Source organism: Taudactylus pleione, unplaced genomic scaffold (genome assembly GCF_031769625.1).
Source record: "Taudactylus pleione unplaced genomic scaffold, aTauple2 ptg001781l, whole genome shotgun sequence".
Classification (NCBI taxonomy): Eukaryota; Metazoa; Chordata; class Amphibia; order Anura; family Myobatrachidae; genus Taudactylus; species Taudactylus pleione.
This window is the reverse complement of record NW_028286178.1, coordinates 1,021,735-1,044,875: the sequence shown is the minus strand read 5'-3', so window position 1 is coordinate 1,044,875 and position 23,141 is coordinate 1,021,735. Positions and strand designations below refer to the sequence as shown.

The following is a 23,141-nucleotide window of genomic DNA, read 5'->3' as shown; positions in this document are numbered from 1 at the left end:
CCTTATTGCACATCAACTATTCTTATAAGTATTAGAGATCAATTGTATCTAATAAATAAAAATCCTTTTGTAGAGATGCCAGGCTGCAGTAATTTATGTTATTACATTCCTTCCTCCAGGATCACAATTACAGCAGACAAGGTTTAACTGTTTAACCCACTAACATGATAGCGATGAAATATCAGGAAATAGTGGTCAGTTCTAATTATTCATTCAAACCATCTGGGTGGATTGAATTCAGTTAGAACATCCAGATAAGCCCCTGTGAGAGTTCAAATTAAATAGTATAAATGATTAATTGCACCTATATCAAGCCCTATATTAATCATTTATTATTGTTCAGATTTCCCTAGCGCTGTACATCCCTCCGCTTGTATAGTAATGTTACATATCCCAATTATGTGCAGATAGAGAACTTCAAATTTTAAAATACTGTGTGACTGGAGTGTTCCTACAGCCCTGTTTTGTATCAGCTCATGGAAATGCTTTCCCCTGTGTGATATATGTCTACCAAGATGTGACTTCGGTCTAAAACATTTCCCACACTCAGAGCATGAAAATGGTTTCTTACCTTTGTGATCTCTGATATGTAACAAGATGATCTTTTTGTGTATAACATTTTTTAACTTTCTGAGCATGGAAATGGCTTCTCTGATGTATATCTAGAGCCGATTTATATGTAAAACATTTCCCACACTCAGAGCATGTAAATGGCCGCTCATCTCTGTGACTTCTCTCATGTATAAGAAGATCTGCTTTCTGTGTAAAACATTTACCACACTGAGAACATGGAAATGGTTTCTCACCTGTGTGATGTCTCTGATGTATAACAAGCTGTGATTTCAGTGTAAAACATTTCCCACACTCAGAGCATGGAAATGGCCTCTCACCTGTGTGACTTCTCTGATGTATAACAAGATGTGATGTATTAGTAAAACATTTTCCACATTCAGAGCATGGAAATGGCTTCTCACCTGTGTGACTTCTCTGATGTATAACAAGATTTGATTTATCAATAAAACATTTCCCACATTCAGAGCATGAAAATGGTTTCTCACCAGTGTGACATTTCTGATGTCTAACAAGAGCTGATTTCTGTATAAAACATTTCTCACACTCAGAACATGAAAATGGTTTCTCACCTGTGTGATAGCTCTGATGTGTAACAAGCTTTGATTTAGAAGTAAAATATTTCCCACACTCAGAACATGGAAATGGTTTCTCACCTGTGTGATGTCTCTGATGTGTAACAAGCTTTGATTTATAAGTAAAATATTTCCCACACTCAGAGCATTGAAATGGTTTCTCACCTGTGTGACTTCTCTGATGTGTTAAAAGATTTGATTTCAGTGTAAAACATTTCCCACACACAGAACAAGGAAATATTTTATCAGGTGTATGAGCTGCACTATGTGTAACAAAAGCTATATCATAAGAACATTGGTCACAATTAGAGGGATCAGATGATATAGCTGCACTGTGAGGTGCTGGATGTATATTTAGCATAACGGGATTATCTCCTGGAGATTCCTGTGTGATGTTATCTTCTATTTTAATATCTGTAGACAAGATGAGATCTCCCTCCAAGTCATTCCTGCTTGTGCGTCCATCTACTGGAAATACAATAACTATTATTATTATTCAGAGTTCTTCATAAAGCTCACACATTTCACAGCACTTTACAGATAATATTTGGCCAATTGGCTAACAATCTATATTCACAACCATATCTACTAGTACACACAATATGCTTTATTTGGGTCAGAAGCCAATTAACCTACCAGTATGATTTTTCCAGGAAATACATACAAACTCCACACATCACTTTGGTTGAAAATTAAACTTATGAACTTAGTGCTGTGAGGTAGCAATCCTAACCCCACTACACCACCATGTTATTATAAATGAAGTCGTTTAGCTGTTTAATTTGCAGGTACAAACGATGACCACATTATTATATTTACAAATGAACCAACAAGAAACAAGACTCTCATTGAACAGGTAAAATGACACAAGCACATTAATTGCACAAGTCATAGATACAGCCACATGGACAATCTCAACCAGTTATGTTGGTGAACCACAATATCCATCTAGACCACCCTCACACATACACATGGGAAACTTGTGGGATAATTACTAACAGCTGCATCCACACTACTCAAAATTCTCCAGGTGGATATGGATATATATATATATATATATAGCAAAAGCAGCTTCTATATGGTCTTCTGGTCATCCTCATGGAGAGTAGCCCCACCAGAGTCATGTTACTAACTTAGGGTAATGACTCACTGCATATAAACACTGAGAGGGAAGGAGAGCGATAGGACAGAGCAACACAGAATGATGGCGGCACAGAGCGGGGGAGGCAGCAGGAAAGGGTAGGGGAATGGTGCAGGGCACACAGTGGGGGAGGCAGCAGGACACGGCAGGGGAATGGTGCATGGCACAGAGTGGGGGAGGCAGCAGCACAGGGCAGAGGAATGGTGCAGGGCACAGAGCAGGAGAGGCAGCAGGCAGGGGAATGGTGCAGGGCACAGAGCAGGAGAGGCAGCAGGACAGGGTAGGGGAATGGTGCAGGGCACAGAGCGGGGGAGGCAGCAGGACAGAGTAGGGGAATGGTGCAGGGCATAGAGCGGGGGAGGCAGCAGGACAGGGTAGGGCACAGAGCTGGGGTGGCAGCAGGACAGGGTAGGGGAATAGAGCAGGGCACAGAGGCAGCAGGACAGGCTAGGAGAATGGCACAGGGCACAGAGAAGGGGAGGCAGTAGGACTGGGTAGAGGAATTGTGCAGGGCAGAGAGCGGGGGAGGCAGAAAGGCAGGGTAGGGGAATGGCACAGAGCGGGGGAGAGAGCAGGACAGGGTAGGGGAATAGTGCAGGGCACAGATAATTAACAGCAGAATGAGGAAGACAGCAGGAGGGCAGAGCAAGATACAGAGACAGGTCAGCAGATAAAGTGTAACAGTACAAAGCATCTAAGCACAGAAAGTGGAGAAGCAACTGTGCAACTACGGGTGTGTGGTTGTGTGTCTGTGTGTGATGGAAAGTACACAGTATACCGACAATCACATAATATTCAAAAAACATAGTCGGTGCTCTCACATGTGGTAGTGCACAAGCCAGAATCATGGCTGTTATATGGGGTCTCATCACATTGACCAGTGATTTATTTAGTATAGCTACATCCCTTACACTAATGTATGAGATACACCAGAGAGTGTGGGGAGGAGACTGTCAGATCTCTGGGCTGGTAACACACAGTGACATGATGTGAGGGGGAGAGCAGGAGTATAATAGGGGCTGATAGCTCCTGATGTATGAGATACACCAGAGAGTGTGGGGAGGAGACTGGTAACACACAGTGACATGATGTGAGGAGGAGAGTAGGAGTATAAGAGGGTCTGATGGCTCCTGATGTATGAGATACACCAGAGAGTGTGGGGAGGAAACTGGTCAGATCTCTGGGCTGGTAACACACAGCGACAAGGTGGGAGGGGTCCCACTTGGCAGACACATTTAATGCCTTAGGCCCTCATTCAGAGCCGTACGCTCTGAGCAGAGCGCACGCTCTGAATGAGGGCCGGGCTCCATTTTAATGGAGCGTCCTCCAGGACGCTCGTATAGCTGTGGGTCACCACCCACAGGCTATACGAGCGTGCTTTGTGATGGCCGCGATGGTCGAGACCATCGCGACCATCGAATTTGCGAGCCGGAGCCTGCGGTTGAGGTTTTCAACCGCAAGCTCCGGAGTGATTTTGGCTCTATCAGAGCCAAAATCACTCCCACTGACATCACTAGTGATGTCAGTGGGCCGGCTTCTGACGGGAGGCGTTCCCGTGGGAACGCCCCCGTCAGGGAGGCACGCCCCCGGCACGCCCACCAAAGGGGGCGTGCTGTCAATCATCATTGACAGCACGCCCCCTTTGATCGGACACAACGAGCGAAGGACTTTCCTTCGCTCGTCGCGTCTGGCGCATGCGCACGACGGAGCTCCCTCCGTCGTGCGCATGCTCAGTGCATAACATCGACCCACTTGCGAGCGGACAGCCGCTCGCGAGTGGGTCTGAATCAGGCCCTTAGTTTGTACTGAAAAAGGTGGTGTAGGATAGGAGACTGTTGTAGTGACTGAATGAGGAGATTGTGACTTTTTTCTGTAATAAGTGTTTATTACTCACCTGTGCTGATATCTGTAGGGATTTCCTCCTCTTTACACTGCTGATCACCCCTCACATACGGCTCTTCTTCTCTGTCTATATCTTCTGACTCCATATAAGTCATATACGTTACTTCTTTTCCCTCTGTATCTTCTGCCTTCATATCAGTCACATACGTCTCTTCTCCCTCTATATCTTCTGCCTTTATATTAGTCACATACGTCTCTTCTTTTCCCTCTGTATCTTCTGCCTTCATATCAGTCACATACGTCTCTTCTTCTCCCTCTATATCTTCTGCCTTCATATCAGTCACATACGTCTCTTCTTCTCCCTCTATATCTTCTGCCTTCATATCAGTCACATACGTCTCTTCTTCTCCCTCTATATCTTCTGCCTTCATATCAGTCACATACGTCTCTTCTTCTCCCTCTATATCTTCTGCCTTATTATCAGTCACATACATCTTTTCTTCTCCCTCTATATCACTTAAATACATGTCTTCTTCTATATGTTCAACCTTTATAAATGCCAGACCTTGATCCTAAATAACCCACAACACAAAAAAAATTATTTAAGAAAGTCTGATGAAATTACATGAAATAAAAACATAAGAATATCAGGGTATAGGACACACACAACTTCTCTACAGATCACATAGTGACAGTCACTGTGGTATATTGGTGAGACCCTAAATCCCACCTACCTGATGCTCCTGTGGGATACTGCGATTCTCCTCTGTACAATCCCGTGAATACAGAGGACGGGGACATCTCTCTGGAGCAATTCTGCCACCGGGTCCATCTGTAGGAGACACACAGTAACTGGGTACTAATATATATGTGTGATTAATAGATTATATATAGGGAAAGCCCCCATACCTGCTCTCCCCAGTACAAAAAACGTGTCTCCTCTTACCCAGTGTTGTGAGGGGCCAATAATTCTCCATCATCACGTTCTTGTACAGAGCCCTGTATTCCTCTATATACTCCCCCTCCTGTATGGAAATATAAACAGTGACATCCTGACATCTTATAGGAACTTGACACACACAATGACACAGTCATCACCCAGACACATCCCCTGGTGTTACTGTATAATGTCCCATTCCCTGCAGTCACCTCTCCAGTCATCACCCAGACACATCCCCTGGTGTTACAGTATAATGTCCCATTCCCAGCAGTCACCTCTCCAGTCATCACCCAGACACATCCCCTGGTGTTACTGTATAATGTCCCATTCAGGTAATATATCCCAGGACTCCCCTCACTGGTATATACTATAGGTACAGAGACCCCCCAGTGCTGTTGTATGAGGAGACCATAAGACAGGACAGGGTATTTAGCCCAGGCTGGTATATACCCCTCACTGATATATACAGAGCTGCTGAATGAGGAGACTGTGTGACAGTACAGGGTATATAGCCCAGACCTCTCCTCACTGGTATATACTATAGGTACAGAGACCGTGTGACAGTACAGGGTATATAGCCCAGGCCTCCCCCTCACTGGTATATACTATAGGTACAGAGACCTCCAGTACTGCTGTATGAGACCGTGTGACAGTACAGGTATATAGCCCAGGCCTCCCCTCACTGGTATATACTATAGGTACAGAGACCCCCAGTGCTGCTGTATGAGAGACTGTGTGACAGTACAGGGTATATAGCCCAGGCCTCCCCTCACTGGTATATGCTATAGGTACAGAGACCCCCAGTGCTGCTGTATGAGGAGACTGTGTGACAGTACAGAGTATATAGCCCAGGCCTCCCCTCACTGGTATATACTCTAGGGACAGAGACCACAGGCCTTTCCTCCCGTATTGCTGCTCCCCTGTATAGTAGGACACCACAGGCTGCTCCCCCTATATAGTAGTAAACCACAGAACGCTTCCCCTGTATAGTAGTACACCACAGAACGCTCCACCTGTATAGTATGGACACCGCAGGCCACTCCCCCTGTATAGGACCTTGATACTGCAGGCCCCTCCCACTCCCCTTGTATAGTATGGACACCACAGGCCACTCGCCCTGTATAGTATGGATACCGCTGGCAGCTCCCCACAGGCTGCTCACTCTGTATGTTAGAACACCAAAGGCCTCTTCTCCTGTATAGTGGGACACCGCAGGCTAGGACACCACAGGCAGCTCCCCCTGTATAGTAGGACACCACAGGCCGCTCCCCTGTATAGTAGGACACCACAGGCCACTCCCCCTGTATAGTAGGACACCACAGGCCGCTCCCCCTGTATAGTAGGACACCACAGGCCGCTCCCCCGGTATAGTAGGACACCACAGGCTGCTCCACCTGTATAGTAGGACACCACAGGCCGCTCCCCCTGTATAGTAGGACACCACAGGCCGCTCCCCCGGTATAGTAGGACACCACAGGCTGCTCCACCTGTATAGTAGGACAGCATTACCTGCTGATGCCGGACACAGAGACGTCGCCTTCTGTGCGCTCTATGTAACCCTGTCACTGCCAGGCCTCAGCTCCCCAGCCAGCGTCACGTGTTTACCTTTAGGAGGTCTACGCTCGGCTTTTTTTTTTTTAACAATCTGATTGGCTCCTCGAAACGTCACTCACCTCATCATCAGAGAGGAGGCGATGGCTGCAGCCATAGAGACGGCGGGTGGGCGGAGCCGATTTATTCAGCCCTGCCTCCTGGTAATCTCTCCTCCAATAAGGTTACCATACATGTCCTCAGTGCGGGGGTCGGCGGCCATTTTCTTGTATACCAGTCAGGCAGCATACAGTAATAACAGTTATTATGGGAGCGGCGGCCATTTTCCCCTGGTCTGAGCTCTGTCTCCTCTGATCTATTCCCAGCACAGGAACAGGAGAGACGGAGAGAGCAGCCATTGTATTGTTCTGTCTGACTCTGACAGCAGCCAGGTAATATCATTATTATTATTATTATTATTATTATTATTATTATTATTATTATTATTATTGTTGCTTGTCTACATTCGGAGTACAGACATTGTTATTACTATAATACAGGTGGTGCAGACCCCGTTGTTACAATAATGCAGGTGGGGCAGACCCTGTTGTTACTATAATACAGATGGTGCAGACCCTGTTGTTACTATAATACAGGTGGTGCAGACTCAGTTGTTACTATAATACAGGTGGGGCAGACTCAGTTGGTACTATAATACAGGTGGGGCAGACTCGGTTGATACTATAATACAGGTGGAGCAGACTCGGTTGATACTATAATACAGGTGGGGCAGACCCTGTTGTTACTATAATACAGATGGTGCAGACTCAGTTGTTACTATAATACAGGTGGCGCAGACCCTGTTGTTACTATAATACAGGTGGTGCAGACCCTGTTGTTACTATAATATAGGTGGAGCAGACCCTGTTGTTACTATAATACAGATGGTGCAGACCCTGTTGTTACTATAATACAGGTGGTGTAGGCTCTGTTGTTACTATAATACAGGTGGTGCAGACTCAGTTGTTACTATAATACAGGTGGCGCAGGTTCTGATACTATAATACAGGTGGTGCAGACTCAGTTGTTACTATAATACAGGTGGTGCAGACTCAGTTGTTACTATAATACAGGTGGTGCAGACTCAGTTGTTGCTATAATACAGGTGGCACAGACCCCGTTGTTACTATAATACAGGTGGTGCAGTCTCCGTTGTTACTATAATACAGGTGGTGCAGTCTCCATTGTTACTATAATACAGGTGGCGCAGTCTCCATTATTACTATAATACAGGTGGTGCAGTCTCCGTTGTTACTATAATACAGGTGGTGCAGTCTCCGTTGTTACTATAATACAGGTGGCGCAGACCTTGCTTGGTAAGAGACTGCTTTCTGGTGACTTGGTAGCATACAATTAGTCAGCAATATCTGGTAAATATACACAGTGGAGTCACATTATTATGAGCACCAGCTAATAGCCAGAGTAGCCACCGTGTCCAGCACAGACAGCAGCTAGAGGGTGCTGGTAGGTGGGCACAGGTATATGGAGCCATGCTGACTGCAGTACATCCCACAGCTGCTGGAGGGTGCATGGTGGAGTATCCATAGAGCGAACACAACAATGGTTGCAGGGTGTTTGTTCTCCGATGTTCCTCGACTGACACACCAGCGTCCATCCGTTCGATGAAGCAGAAAACGTGACTCATCAGAGAAGACAACCCTTCACCAATTAGCAGAGATCCAATTCCGATACAGGTGTGAAAATTGAGGCCTTTTCTGGCGATGCACCTTCATTAGCATAGGTGCAGTGACCATCCGTTTGCTTCGGAGCCCCATACGCAGCAGGATTTGCTGAACTGTCATTTTAGACACACGTTTGGTGACCCCCCCAGGTTCATTTTGACGGTGAGCTGCTCCACTGTAGCGTGTCGGTTGGCCCACACGCACCTTCGTAGCCGACGTTCACCTCTCACATCAATGGCACGTGGTGCTCCGCAGTTTTCAAGTCAGTTATACCCAATGGTGCCATTTGTCCAGTCACGATACACCTTCACCCCAGCAGCACGCGAGTTCACAAACTGCGCTGTGTCAGAAATACTGCCACCCTTGGCCAGAGAGCCAGTAATCATCCCTTTCTGCAACTCGGATAAATCGCCCCTTTTACCCATGACCGCAACGGGTGATATGTGTGCAGACGGCCTATCGCACACCTTATATACCCACCAAGCCAGCGCACGCCACGTGACGTACTTCATGGGCTACGCGCTGACGACGTCAAATGCAAGAGGTGGTCATAATAATGTGACTCGACTGTGTATAACGGTAGTGTATAGATCCCATTCACTAGTTGTACCTGGAAGTGATGTGGAGTGAGTCCGGACGTGCGATTCCATGCCCATAAAGGCCACCAAAAGAAGTATTTGTCCCCTCGCAGGATCTCTTTGCTCGCCACGCTTCGGGCACGGGGGCTCGCTTCGCTTCCCACAGGTTTGTATTCTCCATCTATGTCCACGTGCATAGTAGGGAATGACATTGGACAGTAACTGATGATGTCGGTACATCTACAGACGGGGATCTATCCACTACCACATGGAATCCTCCTGAACGGCTCAGCTCACTGCAGCGCCCCCTGCCTCTGTGGAGCTATCAGTACACGTCCTCATTTGGGGGTGGTTGACAGAAAGGGAGAAATTACAGCCTCCTCGTAGGAAGCTGCTGCTGCTCAGGACAGAGTGCAGCCCAGAATCCCTGCAAGGAGCCAGCTCTGCTCCTCAGCACTATCTGCATACACGGTGGGGAAACATGCCCCCTCACCACTACCGTGCCTTCTCCATCACTGTGACCAGATCTGAGGGTAGGGTTACCACCTCTTCATTTTACAGGTTCCTGAGACGTTGCCAAAAACAGCACTGTAAATGCCATAAAGGCCGCTCATGCCCTTTTATATGACTCTTGCCCCCTTGTGCCCCTTCATAAGCCTCAAAGCCCCTTCATATGCCTCAGAGCTCCTTATGCCATTATATGCCACCCCAGAGCCCCCACATGCACCTTTATATGCCTCAGAGCCTCCTCACACCCTTTTTTATGCTTTAGAGCCCCCTTGGACCATTTTACATTGGTTGCCTGAAAGTGTGACTCAGTGATAGTGTGATAGTATGCAGCTGGCATCGATAAACCGGAAGAGGTGCCATTATGGAGCTACAGTATGTTAGCCTGCCATTCTGGGTGCTCAAACAGAGCTAGAGTATGTTTGCCATCTACTCTGGGTGCCAGAATGGAGTTTTGAGTACATTAGCAATCTGTTCCTGGTTCTGGATTAGAGCTCTGATAACCTTAACCAACGGTTTTGGGTGTTGGGGTGAGCACTGAGTATGTTAGGCAGGTGTTTGGGCTACCGCAACGGAGCCCTGAGTATTTTAGCTATCTGTTCTGGGAGCCAGAATGTAGCTCTGTGTACAATAGCCAGCAATTCTAGGTGCTGGTATAGGGCTACGAGAACCTTGGCCATTCCTTATAGCTGCCCCAATTGGTTCTACCAGTGCCTTAGCCATCCATTCTGGGTTCAAGACTAGGGCTGTAATTACCTGATCCCTTCATTCCAGCTGCTGGAATTTGTGCTGGAGCAGTAGTTCTATCTGTTTGAGTTGTCAGAATAGATGTTAGGTTACCAATTCCATCTCTTCCAGCTCCGAGAATAGGTGTCTCAGTACCATGGATGTAAATAGAGAATTTGGCCCCACAGCAACATTTTGAAGGGGCCCCTGCAAAACACACACCCAGAGGGAGAGCATCTGCATACAAAGGGCCACAATAACAAGTCATCCTTCACTTTTACCCCAACACTGGGGACAACATCATATCTAGGGAAGGGACTAATAACCCTCTCATCCAGGAAGGCTCAGCCCAACCATGGTTACCAAGTCACTAATAGAGGGGGGCACCTGGGAGTGTCAGTGTAACCTCCTTTACTTGGATCAGGTCCGCTTCCTCAGGCAAATTGCATCAAGTATGTGTCTTGGAGGTCCAGGACTCCTGGCCATGAGGGAGAGACATTGGTGTAACCTCCAGCAATGCCGTGTGGTGGTCACTGAGCAGCCCTATGAAGCTGGGTCAGAGGAACATCTGAGAAACACTGACTTAGGGCCTGATTCAGAACCGACGCTCTGACCAGAGCGCTCGCTCTGAATCAGGGCCCTCCTCCATTATAATGGAGCGTCCCCCTGGACGCTCGTATAGCTGTGGGTCACCACCCACAGCATATACGAGCGTCCAAAAAGATGGCCGCGATGGTCTTGACCATCGGACTTGCGACGGAGACCCTGCGGTAGGGTCTCCCAGCCACAAGCCCTGGAGTGATTTTGGCTCTATCAGAGCCAAAATCACTCCCACTGCCATCACTAGTGATGTCAGTGGGGCCGACTTCAGACGGTAGGCATTCCCATGGGAACGCCTCCGTCTGGCAGGTACGCCCCCGGCACGCCCACCAAAGGGGGCATACTGTCAGTCACCATCGACAGCACGCCCCCTTTGCTGCGAGACCCGGAGCGACAGCTTGGCTGTCGCAGTCCGGGTCTCGCGCATGCACACGATGGAGCTCCCTCCGTCGTGCGCATGCACAGTGGGGAACATCGACCCACTTGCGAGCGTACTGTCGCTTGCGAGTGGGTCTGAATGACCCCCTTAGTCTCTATGGCTCTGGGAATGATGGAACTTAGAAGCTCATTCATACACGGACGCTAAGCTGCGCTCTCTCGCAGCCATCAGGGGGCGGATATGCAAATTTCGCGATCGCACAGCCAGGCTAAATTATGCTCTCTATGTCTTAGAGAGCGACGGCAGAGTGAACACTCGCAGGTGTAAGGACGCGCACTTTTCTTTCTTAGCACACGTCATCTCCAGGAACAGTATGATTAATCTGTAACATCAAGAGCCATCACAGCTGCTCGCAGACCTTAAGGTAGACCCTACCCCGCCGCAAGCACTGCGATCACTGCAGGCTGAAATAAAACTAGGTGAAGTGTACAGTGACGCTGACATGCTAATTATGCACGCCCAAAGAACGCTGTTTTGACGCTCGGACACGCCTGCGTTCGCACATCCACTCCCCCTTTTTCCGGAATCGGTATTATTTACCGCCGGACCCCTGCCCGGTGGTTGGAATCCCGACACCAGGAGGCCGGCAGAGGAGGAAATCCCGATCGTCGAAGGTAAGTATAGACTAACCTATTTCTAACCCCCTAACCCTAACCTTTCCCCCCTGTACCTAATCCTAATCCCCCCTCTAAGTGCCTAAACCTAACCCCCCCTTCCCCGCCGCCTAAACCTAAGTCCCCCCAGGGGTGCCTAAAACTAACCCTCCCTCCCCCTAGCCTAACCCTAAGTCCCCCTCGGGAGCCCTAAACCTAACCCCCCCCGCGCGCGGCTGTACGCAGAGGCGCCCAGCATCACTTTGATCGGGTTGCCGGGCGTCAGTCTCCTTGCGTGTGTGAAATGACAGGTGTCTAGATGTAGATGCCGGTTGTTTAACCCTCGCCGGGATATGACAGTCGGGAAGCCGCTGGCTTCTTGACTGCATACCCTTTTTCCCGGATCATCCCATATTACACCCACAAACGGCACTCTCTGTCACTCAAAGGAACGGCCTGTCTGTGTTCTTCGAGCGAGCACTTCCCCATCGCACAGACTAGTTTGCGCATGTGTATTTTGCCACACATGCATGTGCTGATGGGCGACAATCGCCCATAGCGAGTGAATGCGGCTTAAGGTGCCCACACACATAGCGACATTTTACACGATTTGGTAACGAATCTGGTAAAAAAAAAAACTACAAATCGTGAGTTTATACTCACAAGCACGATGCCGATGCGCGTCCCCCGCTCGTCGTATATCGCATCTTCTGATCAGCCGTGCTGTAGGGCAGATTAATAAATTGGCTGCAAGATAGATCTTTAGTCAGATTGGACATTTTTAACTCCAAATCGTGATCACGACGGCAAGGGAGCTCCCGTGAAAGCTCATGAGGAAATTGGCCATAAAATCGTATCGTGAGGACATCGGTATGTGTGTGGGCACCTTCAGCGTCTGGGTCTGAATCGGCCCCTTAGTGGTCACTCATGTATTTTTATGGGCAACGTGATAGCATAGTGGACAGCATTAGTAATTCACAGCACAAGGGGTCATGAATTAAATTACTGAACAAGGCTCTGTCTGTGTGGATTTTGTATGTTCTCTTTGAGTTTGCATTGGTTTCTTCCAGGTGCTCTGGTTTCCTCCCACTCTCCATAGCCACACTGGTAGGTTAGCTCGCTTCTTTCTAAACTACCTCTAGAACGTGTGTGTATGGGCTGTCTATGTGGTAGGAATGTAGATTTTAAGCTCATCTGGGCAGGGACAGATGTGACTAAATATTCCCTATAAAGCACTGTGTAATATGTGCACACTACATAAATAACTGGTAATAAATAGCTTCTAATAATTATATTCATTCCTAGATTTCTGTGCAGTGAGACGTCAAATTCTTGTTACTAGAAGTCACGTGAGGGTGAGACGTGTCCTGTATAAATCACTGAGGATGGACAAGGACAGGAGTCACATGACTGAGAGGATACTAAATCTCACCCTGGAGATAATCTACCTGCTGACTGGGGAGGTGAGAGGGTCTGGGGGTGTCACAGTGACATCACTTATATCTATAGTAATAATACAGGGACATGACTGGGGAGGTGAGGGGATCTGGGAGTGTCACAGTGACATCACTTATATCTATAGTAATAATACAAGGACATGACTGGAGGTGAGAGGGTCTGGGAGTGTCACAGTGACATCACTTATATTTATACTAATAATACAGGGACATGACTGGGGAGGTGAGAGGGTCTAGGAGTGTCACAGTGACATCACTTATATCTATAGTAATAATACAGGGACATGACTGGGGAGGTGAGGGGATCTGGGAGTGTCACAGTGACATCACTTATATCTATAGTAATAATACAGGGACATGACTGCGGAGGTGAGAGGATCTGGGAGTGTCACAGTGACATCACTTATATCTATAGTAATAATACAGAGAGATATAGTATCAGTGCCTTAGTTATCATAGGAGCTGGGATATATTACATTGCTCATGGTATCTTGTTTTGTTTCTTTTCTATCACTGAAATGAAGATGGCAGGAGATGTGCTATATTCTGTCCACTTTCCTATATATGGTAAATAGTTACAGATGGGATAGGGGTTTTATTTGTAAGACAGACCCTTCATGCATATTATGGACTGATGAAACCTTAATAAACAGCTCCATGAGTATAATTTTACCCTTTTATTGATGTCTCCCCCAATAAACAGGGTTACACAGTAGTGAAGAAAACTTCCAGTGAATGTGAGACACCCAGCAGCCGTCTCCGTGTGTCAGGAGGACTGAACAGGACCCAGAGCCCCATCACGGTGCCTCCACCTCACTCACTGATACATGAGAGACACAATGACCAGAGGATTCTGGAACTCACAAACAGGATCATTCAGCTGCTGACTGGAGAGGTGACTGTTGGGAATGGGACATTATACAGTAACACCAGGGGATGTGTCTGGGTGATGACTGGAGAGGTCACTGCTGGGAATGGGACATTATACAGTAACACCAGGGGTTGTGTCTGGGTGATGACTGGAGAGGTGACTGCTGGGAATGGGACATTATACAGTAACACCAGGGGATGTGTCTGGGTGATGAATGGAGAGGTGACTTCTGGGAATAGGACATTATACCGTAACACCAGGGGACATGTCTCGGTGATGACTGTATCATTGTGTGTGCCAGGTTCCTATAAGGTGTCAGGATGTCACTGTCTATGTCTCCATGCAGGAGGAGAAGTATATAGAGGAACACAGGGGTCTGCACAAGGACATGATGAAGGAGAATCACCGGTCCCTCACATCACTGGGTAAGAGGAGACTCATTTGTTGTACAAGGGAGATCAGGTATGGGGGCCTCCTATATACACTTATCATCTGCTAATCACATATATACAATGTACTCAGTCACTGTCTGTCTCCTACAGATGGATCCAGTCACAGAAATACCCCAGAGAGATGTCCCCATCCTCTTAATTCCCAGTATTGTACAGAGGAGAATCACAGGATCCCACAGGAGCATCAGGTAGGTGGGATTTACAGTCTCACCAATATACCAAAGTGACTGTCACTATATGATATGTAGAGAAGCTGTGTGTGTCTTATTATCCAGAATTCTTCTACTTAATGTAATTTCATGAAATCTGACATTTTTAAAATGTTATTTAATTGTTTTGTGGGTTACTTAGGGTGAAATTCTGGCTGATATGAAGACAGAAGATATAGAGGGAGAAGAAGAGACGTATGTGACTGATAATAAGGCAGATGATACAGAGGGAGAAGAAGAGACGTATGTGACTGATATGAAGGCAGAAGATATAGAGGAAGAAAAAGAGACGTATGTGACTGATAATAAGGCAGATGATACAGAGGGAGAAAAAGAGACGTATGTGACTGATAATAAAGCAGATGATACAGAGAGAGAAGAAGAGACGTATGTAACTAATAATAAGGCAGATGATACAGAGGTAGAAGAAGAGATGTATGTGACCGATAATAAGGCAGAAGATACAGAGGGAGAAGAAGAGACGTATGTGACTGATAATAAAGCAGATGATACAGAGAGAGAAGAAGAGACGTATGTGACTGATATGAAGGCAGAAGATACAGAGGGAGAAGAAGAGACGTATGTGACTGATAATAAAGCAGAAGATACAGAGGTAGAAGAGACGTATGTGAGGGGTGATCAGCAGTGTAAGGAGGAGGAAATCCCTACAGATATCGCCACAGGTGAGTAATAAAGACTTATTACAGAAAGGAGTTGCATATTCTCCTTGTGTTGTAGACAGTGCTGTAACTAGCTGTGGATGACCTGTGTCGTCGCAAAGGGCGCAGAGGCTCAGTGTGCAACACTGTCTACCCCGCTGGTCCCTGTTCCTGGTTAGCAGGGTGCCTACAGCCAGGATTGCTTCTGGATCACCCGCAGAGTATCCTGTGGACTGACTGGCTCCCTGGCCAGTATATGCGGGCAATCGGGCGTCCTTAGGACGGTCATTGTTGCACTTAGTGAAGCAGTGTGTCACGCCCCTTCCGCATGAGGTAATGGTGTTGCACGCTCAGTGGATGGGGCCGGCTTAGGGTGCAACCATGCCCTGCTACAACAAACCCTAATTCTACACGCTCAGCCAAAGGGCTTGGCCTGGCCTACTGATACTACATAGGATTATATGCGGAATATTATTGCTCAATTTGCAATTAACCTGTTACTGTGAAATTTAAATTATATTTAATTTTTGTTTAATGATTTGTTAACTTATGTAGAGTGGTTTTGGGCTGGACCCAGCTGCATAATATACATTTATCATCCATCTGGGGGACACCTTATATCTGGTTATATATAGTGAAGGATGGAGTCGGACACTAGCTAATTGAAAACTGGCTCCCACCCCTATATAACTCCTCCCTTTCCACCATAACACACAGACAAAAAATAGGCGCTGGACTATAACCACCTCAGTGGACCAGGATAAATGTAGGGAGTGTGTAGAGGACCAGGGGATTAATTAGTATAAAGCAGCCATCATAGAGGTGGAGGAATCTGGACCCTCCCAACAATTACCAAGAAATCGAAAGCACAGATAGACAGGCGCTAAAGATACTAATATTTAATAAGAAGACCACAGTAAATAGTAAAATTAAACACTCAAAAAATTAATAAAAATACATATAGGATAGGAAATGCTAAAATGACATATTAATGGGATAATGAAAATAAAAAATAAAAATATATATATAACAACTTTCCACCATAAGCTCAGTCTTGTGTTTAGTGCCTTTGGAGTAAGGCACTAGCTAGATAGGTCCTAGCTTTTAGTTAGGTTTTATTTCTTTATGTTAAAGCTTTGGATTTGGGAGCTTGGTTCCTGGAGAAGCACCAACAGAGAGGGAGTTATATAGATTAGATGGTTTGTATGAACCTGGATCCCACTTTAAAGACGGCCACTGAGAGAGTCACCAAACTACCATGTCCTTGGGTCTCTCTCCATGCCAGACACACATCTGAGGGGGCCGCAGGCATAAAGGTCATATATGTTACTAGTATAAGAATCTTGTTACCATTATACTGCACAGTGCTGTAGAGCAGATTGGCTGGGCCTTGTTATTACAGATCCTGTAGAGTCGGCTTGTCTCACACCTCCAGAGGCTGCTCAGCACAACACTGCTTCAATCCTCAGCGCTGCATTTGGTTTGAGGGTTACAGCAGCAGAGACATGCTGCTGCTTTTAAAGGAGAGAGACTTTGCTGGTTCCAGGCCGTCGCTGACACGTTCAGGCGCACAGCAGTGATGTCATCAGGAGGGGCCACAAGTAGTTTCCAGGCCAGAGATTAAACAGGTGGCCGGATAGATAGAGCGCTGCTGCACATAGAGCCTGCGGCGGGTGGCGTCATTGGCAAGCGCCGGAGGCTATGTGTCAAAGAGTGAGTAAATGACTGCTGCACGTGTAATCGCGCAGCGGTGATATCATTAGGCTGAGCCGCAGATGCTGGATGCTATGTTCACAGGTGTCCGGAATTAGCAGGACCCGGCGCCCGGCCACGCATCCACTCCCCCAGGTATTTATTTTGATTAAAATACAGGCTCCTGCAAAGCCAGAGCGCTGAGGTCTGGTGGAAGTCAGAGCAGGCACTGCGTGATGGAGGCCTGACAAGCTAAGCCGTAACCCCGGAGCTCTTTCTATGGGAAGTTAGGTAGCTCTCTGTTTGGAGTAGACTTGTCTTTCTCAGTATGGATAAGCCAGACAAGTGTTCTAAGAAACAAGTCACTGTTTTTACTTGTACAAAATGTTTTTGTTGGTGTTGATCGATGCACCAAATTAGAGGCTGGCCTGCTTCAAAATGGTCAATCGCTAGATGGGTCACTTCTGCTATTAGACAGGCATGTTTTTCCTCGAATATGACAGTTCCAGCCTCAATTCGGGCTAATTCTACTCGTGCTGTTGGAGCTTCTTGGGCTGTACGGCATGGTGCCTCAGTTGAGCAACTCTGAAAATCATCTACAGGACCTGGTCATCCGTACACACTTTCACAAGATTACAAAATGTTACCGCTTCCATACATTCAGCGCAAGAGATGCTAGTGTTGGGCAGAAAATTCTTAGTGCGGTCAGTTCTATGCTTCCCCTGCCCTTAATTGGCTTGCTTTGGTATATGGTATATCACCCATATGTAAGGCATCCCCCAGATGGATGATAAAGGAAATACGATTTTTACTTACCATAAAATCTCTTCCTTGGAGTCCATCTGGGGGATGCCGGGATCCCTCCCTTGTTTTTCATACTGGATAACTGTTGGTTTCTGGTTCTCTCAGTTCTTCCGTGGCTCTCCTCCGGCTTTGTTAAACATTAGATTGAGCTTACGGTGGCTTGGGAGTAGTTATATAGGGGATGGGAGCCGATGGGAACCGGGTGGGAGACGTTTTTTAATTAGTGTCCGACTCCACATAACCCAGATGTAAGGCATCCCCCAGATATACACCACCCATCACTACACATAACCCAGATGTAAGGCATCCCCCAGATATACACCACCCATCACTACACATAACCCAGATGTAAGGCATCCCCCAGATGTACACCACCCATCACTACACATAACCCAGATGTAAGGCGTCCCCCAGATGTACACCACCCATCACTACACATAACCCAGATGTAAGGCGTCCCCCAGATATACACCACCCATCACTACACATAACCCAGATGTAAGGCGTCCCCCAGATGTACACCACCCATCACTACACATAACCCAGATGTAAGGCATCCCCCAGATGTACACCACCCATCACTACACATAACCCAGATGTAAGGCGTCCCCCAGATGTACACCACCCATCACTACACATAACCCAGATGTAAGGCGTCCCCCAGATGTACACCACCCATCACTACACATAACCCAGATGTAAGGCGTCCCCCAGATGTACACCACCCATCACTACACATAACCCAGATGTAAGGCGTCCCCCAGATGTACACCACCCATCACTACACATAACCCAGATGTAAGGCGTCCCCCAGATATACACCACCCATCACTACACATAACCCAGATGTAAGGCATCCCCCAGATATACACCACCCATCACTACACATAACCCAGATGTAAGGCATCCCCCAGATGTACACCACCCATCACTACACATAACCCAGATGTAAGGCGTCCCCCAGATGTACACCACCCATCACTACACATAACCCAGATGTAAGGCGTCCCCCAGATGTACACCACCCATCACTACACATAACCCAGATGTAAGGCGTCCCCCAGATGTACACCACCCATCACTACACATAACCCAGATGTAAGGCGTCCCCCAGATGTACACCACCCATCACTACACATAACCCAGATGTAAGGCGTCCCCCAGATGTACACCACCCATCACTACACATAACCCAGATGTAAGGCGTCCCCCAGATGTACACCACCCATCACTACACATAACCCAGATGTAAGGCATCCCCCAGATGTACACCACCCATCACTACACATAACCCAGATGTAAGGCATCCCCCAGATGTACACCACCCATCACTACACATAACCCAGATGTAAGGCATCCCCCAGATGTACACCACCCATCACTACACATAACCCAGATGTAAGGCATCCCCCAGATGTACACCACCCATCACTACACATAACCCAGATGTAAGGCATCCCCCAGATATACACCACCCATCACTACACATAACCCAGATGTAAGGCGTCCCCCAGATGTACACCACCCATCACTACACATAACCCAGATGTAAGGCATCCCCCAGATCTACACCACCCATCACTACACATAAACCAGATGTAAGGCATCCCCCAGATGGACTCCAAGGAAGAGATTTTACGGTAAGATCGTATTTTTATCACAACACTTTATCTGTGCAGCAAGAGCCATATATTGTGTATGTACATTTATTATTGTAATAAAGTAGCTGTACAGTAGTTTACAAATTCAAATTATACATCGTGGACTCACTAATAGTATTATTTACCATTATTTATATGGGTTCAGCATTGCCTTACACAGTATATAAACAGAACACATTGGAAGCCTAACAAGGGAATAGTACAAAAGACTTACAGTACCAAACATTGTAGCATATGGGACACCAGCTATAACAACACTGCAGCTTATACAGTCACAGTAATCACAGAAGCAGCACGGGCTGAGCCCAATGGTTCGGTGCCGCTGTTAGTATTGGGGAGGAGGTGATAGTATAGGTCAGGGGAGCGAAAGCACAGAAGGGAAGAGGGCCCTGCTCATTAGAGATTACAATCTATAGGAGGAGGGGCTGATAGATGGGTCACACAGGAGAGACTGAGTGAGGAGCATAGCGCGGTGGGTTAGGATGAGAGCAGGGAAGCTTTAGTAAAGAAGTAGGTTTTGAAAGTCTGTGGGATGCTTTGGAGAGAGGTGGAGAATCTGAGAGGGTGAGAGTTCCAGCGGTGGGGAGCAACAGGGACAGAGTCTTAAAGGCAGGAGTGGGAGGATATACTGATTTGGGAGGAGAGGCGCCAGGCATTGGTAGAGCAAAGTAGGTGATGGGAGAGTGGAGGGAGATGCAGTTGGAGATGTAGGGGGTGATGATTGGGTGAGGGCTATATAGGTGAGTGTGAGGAGTTTGAATTGGGTTCTGAGAGGGATGGAGAGCCAGTGTAGGACCTGTAGTAGAGGGGAGGCAGAAGCTGTAATTTTAAGAAGTGCCAGGCAGCAGCATTGAGGACAGATTACAGTGAAGAGAGATGGGTGTTGAGGAGGTTACAGTAGCCCAGTCTGGAGTTGAACAGTAAGTGGATGAGGGTCTTAGTTACCTACAGGGTGAGAGAGGGTCTGATCTGAAGATATATTGAAGGTGTGGGAGAGGGACTGAGGGCCTGATTCAGACTTGGGAATAGAGAGAAATATCACTCTCAACTGTGAACCTGAACAAACCATATTGCAATGCAAAGGGTGTAAATACATAAAAAATTTTACATGTGGGGTAAATACTGGCTGCTTTTGCATGTAGCCCACAAATACTGCACAGCTTTATTATTACTCTACAATTTAGATGTCAGTTTGGAAACTCTCCTCCCAAATCTAAATCTCTCTGCACATTTTAAATCTGCCCCACCAGCAGTGCAGCATGGTTTCACCAAGATGATCAGTTGAGAGAGATATCTCACTCTAATCTCAAGTCTGAATCAGGCCCTGAATGTGGGAATTGAAGCAGAGGGCGAGTTAAGGATATCTCCAAGACCGTTGCCTTATGGGATAGAAGAGGTAGTGAGGTTGTCAATGGACAGTAAAATTGAGGAAGGTCAGGGAACGCAGATGGTGGGAAGAAAATCAGCTCGGTCTTAGACATGTTAAGAAAGTGCTGAGACGTCAAGATAATTTGCTCCTCAATGTAAACAATTTTTTCTATTCTCATATATTTGTTTCCAGTACATGGACACACAAGCGCGAATACCTCGCAGGGAGATCTCATCACGTCACCAGATTTTAAAATAGAAGATAAGAACATAAGACAAGATTCTTCAGGAGAAACTCCAATTACCCTAAATATACATCCAGCACTTCACAGTGCGGATATGTCATTTGATCCCTCTAATCATGAGGAACTTTCTCCAGATAAATCAGATCTTGTTACACACAGTACAGCTCATATAGGTGATATATTATCTTGTTCTAAATCTGGTAAAAGTTCTATATGTCAGTCAGTTTCTGTTACACATCAGAGAAGTCACACAGGTGAGAGGCCATTTCTATGTTCTGAGTGTGGCAAACGTTTTACACATAAATCACATCTTGTCAGACATATGGTAACACACACAGGTGAGAAACTATTTCCATGCTCTGAGTGTGGGAAATGTTTTACACAGAAATCATATCTTGTTATACATCAGAGAAGTCACACAGGTGAGAGACCATTTTCATGTCCTGAGTGTTGGAAATGTTTTAGAGCTAAATCAACTCTTGTTATACATCAGAGAAGTCACACAGGGGAGAAACCATTTCCATGCTCTGAGTGTGACAAATGTTTTACACGGAAATCATTTCTTGTTATACATCAGAGAAGTCACACAGGGGAGAAACTGTTTCCATGCTCTGAGTGCGGGAAATGTTTTACTCTAAAATCAGAACTTGCTAGACATCAGATACACCACACAGGGGAGAAACCATTCCCATGCTCTGACTGTGGTAAATGTTTCATACAGAAATCAAAACTTGTTACACATCAGAGAAGTCACACAGGTGAGAGGCCATTTCCATGCTCTGAGTGTGGGAAATGTTTTACACAGAAATCATATCTTGTTAGACATCAGAGAAGTCACACAGGTGAGAAACCATGTCCATGTGCTGAGTGTGGGAAATGTTTTAGACATGAATCAAGTCTTGTTACACATCAGAGAAGTCACACAGGTGAGAGGCCATTTCCATGCTCTGAGTGTGGGAAATGTTTTACACAGAAATCACTTCTTGTTAGACATAAGATGACACACACCGGTGAAAAGCCATTTCCATGCTCTGAGTGTGGGAAATGTTTTACTTATAAATCAGAACTTGTTATACATCAGACAGCTCACACAGGGGAGAAACCATTTCCATGCTCTGAGTGTGGGAAATGGTTTACACGGAAATCATCTCTTGTTAAACATCAGAGAAGTCACACAGGTGAGAAACCATTTCCATGCTCTGAATGTGGGAAATGTTTTAAGAATAAATCACATGTTCTGAGACATCAGAGAACTCGACACAGGGAGAATACAATTTCAGTTAGCTAATATTCATTGACCCTACTTGCTGCTCAGAGCACAATCCAGATGTGTAGAGGAAAAACACAATGAATAGAGTTTAAAAATTAAGTAAAGAACATTATGTAGGCGGTATCTAGTGACAGTCAATGCAATGCTGCTAATCCATACGTAGTGTTCATTCTATCACCCTGCACCCTCACAGCCTGTGTAGTTCCTCTTTTGTACCTGGAGTGTCGCTCTCTGCTCTGGTGCTTCTAGCAAACTCTGGTCTGTATCATAGCAGTTTGTTGCATCAGCTGAGAGTGGTAGAGTCACCAGAGCAGAGAGCGACACCCCAGGCAGGAAAGAGGAACTACACGGGTTAAGACTGGTGCAGGGTGCTAGAATGAACACTACATACGCTATAGTCACCCGTAAACGAAGTACAGCAGCGGGAAGTGGAGGCGACGCAGTGAGAGCATTGATCACAGCGTCATCAGTCACCAGGAGTGTCTGCAGGTCACATATAAAGAGCTAATAACACTAACTATACATGATGGTACAGAGATAATAACACTAACTGTATATGATGGCAGCGTAATAACACTGTAACTGTATATGATGGTACAGAGATAATAACACTGACTGTATATGATGGCACAGAGATAATAACACTAACTGTATATGATGGTACAGAGCT

General features: G+C 46.5%; 2 protein-coding genes across 2 annotated transcripts in view; one reads left to right on the top strand and one right to left on the bottom strand.

Annotated features, from left to right (window-relative positions):
• LOC148436381 (uncharacterized) overlaps window positions 1–22,610 on the top strand; it is a 381,341-nt gene extending 358,731 nt beyond the window's left edge. Inside the window, exon 12 of the mRNA XM_088464954.1 lies at window positions 21,881–22,610. Within this exon, the coding sequence (XP_088321080.1) occupies window positions 21,881–22,489 (609 nt within the window). The 3' untranslated portion in view covers window positions 22,490–22,610. The remainder of the gene's footprint in view (window positions 1–21,880) is intronic.
• LOC148436382 (uncharacterized) lies at window positions 400–4,312 on the bottom strand. The gene is made up of 2 exons (XM_088464981.1): window positions 4,181–4,312; window positions 400–1,613 (listed from the first exon to the last, which is right to left on the bottom strand). The coding sequence occupies exons 1-2, from the start codon at window positions 4,281–4,283 to the stop codon at window positions 568–570; spliced, it is 1,149 nt and encodes a 382-aa protein (XP_088321107.1). The 5' UTR covers window positions 4,284–4,312; the 3' UTR covers window positions 400–567.
• Window positions 22,611–23,141: the final 531 nt, after the last annotated feature.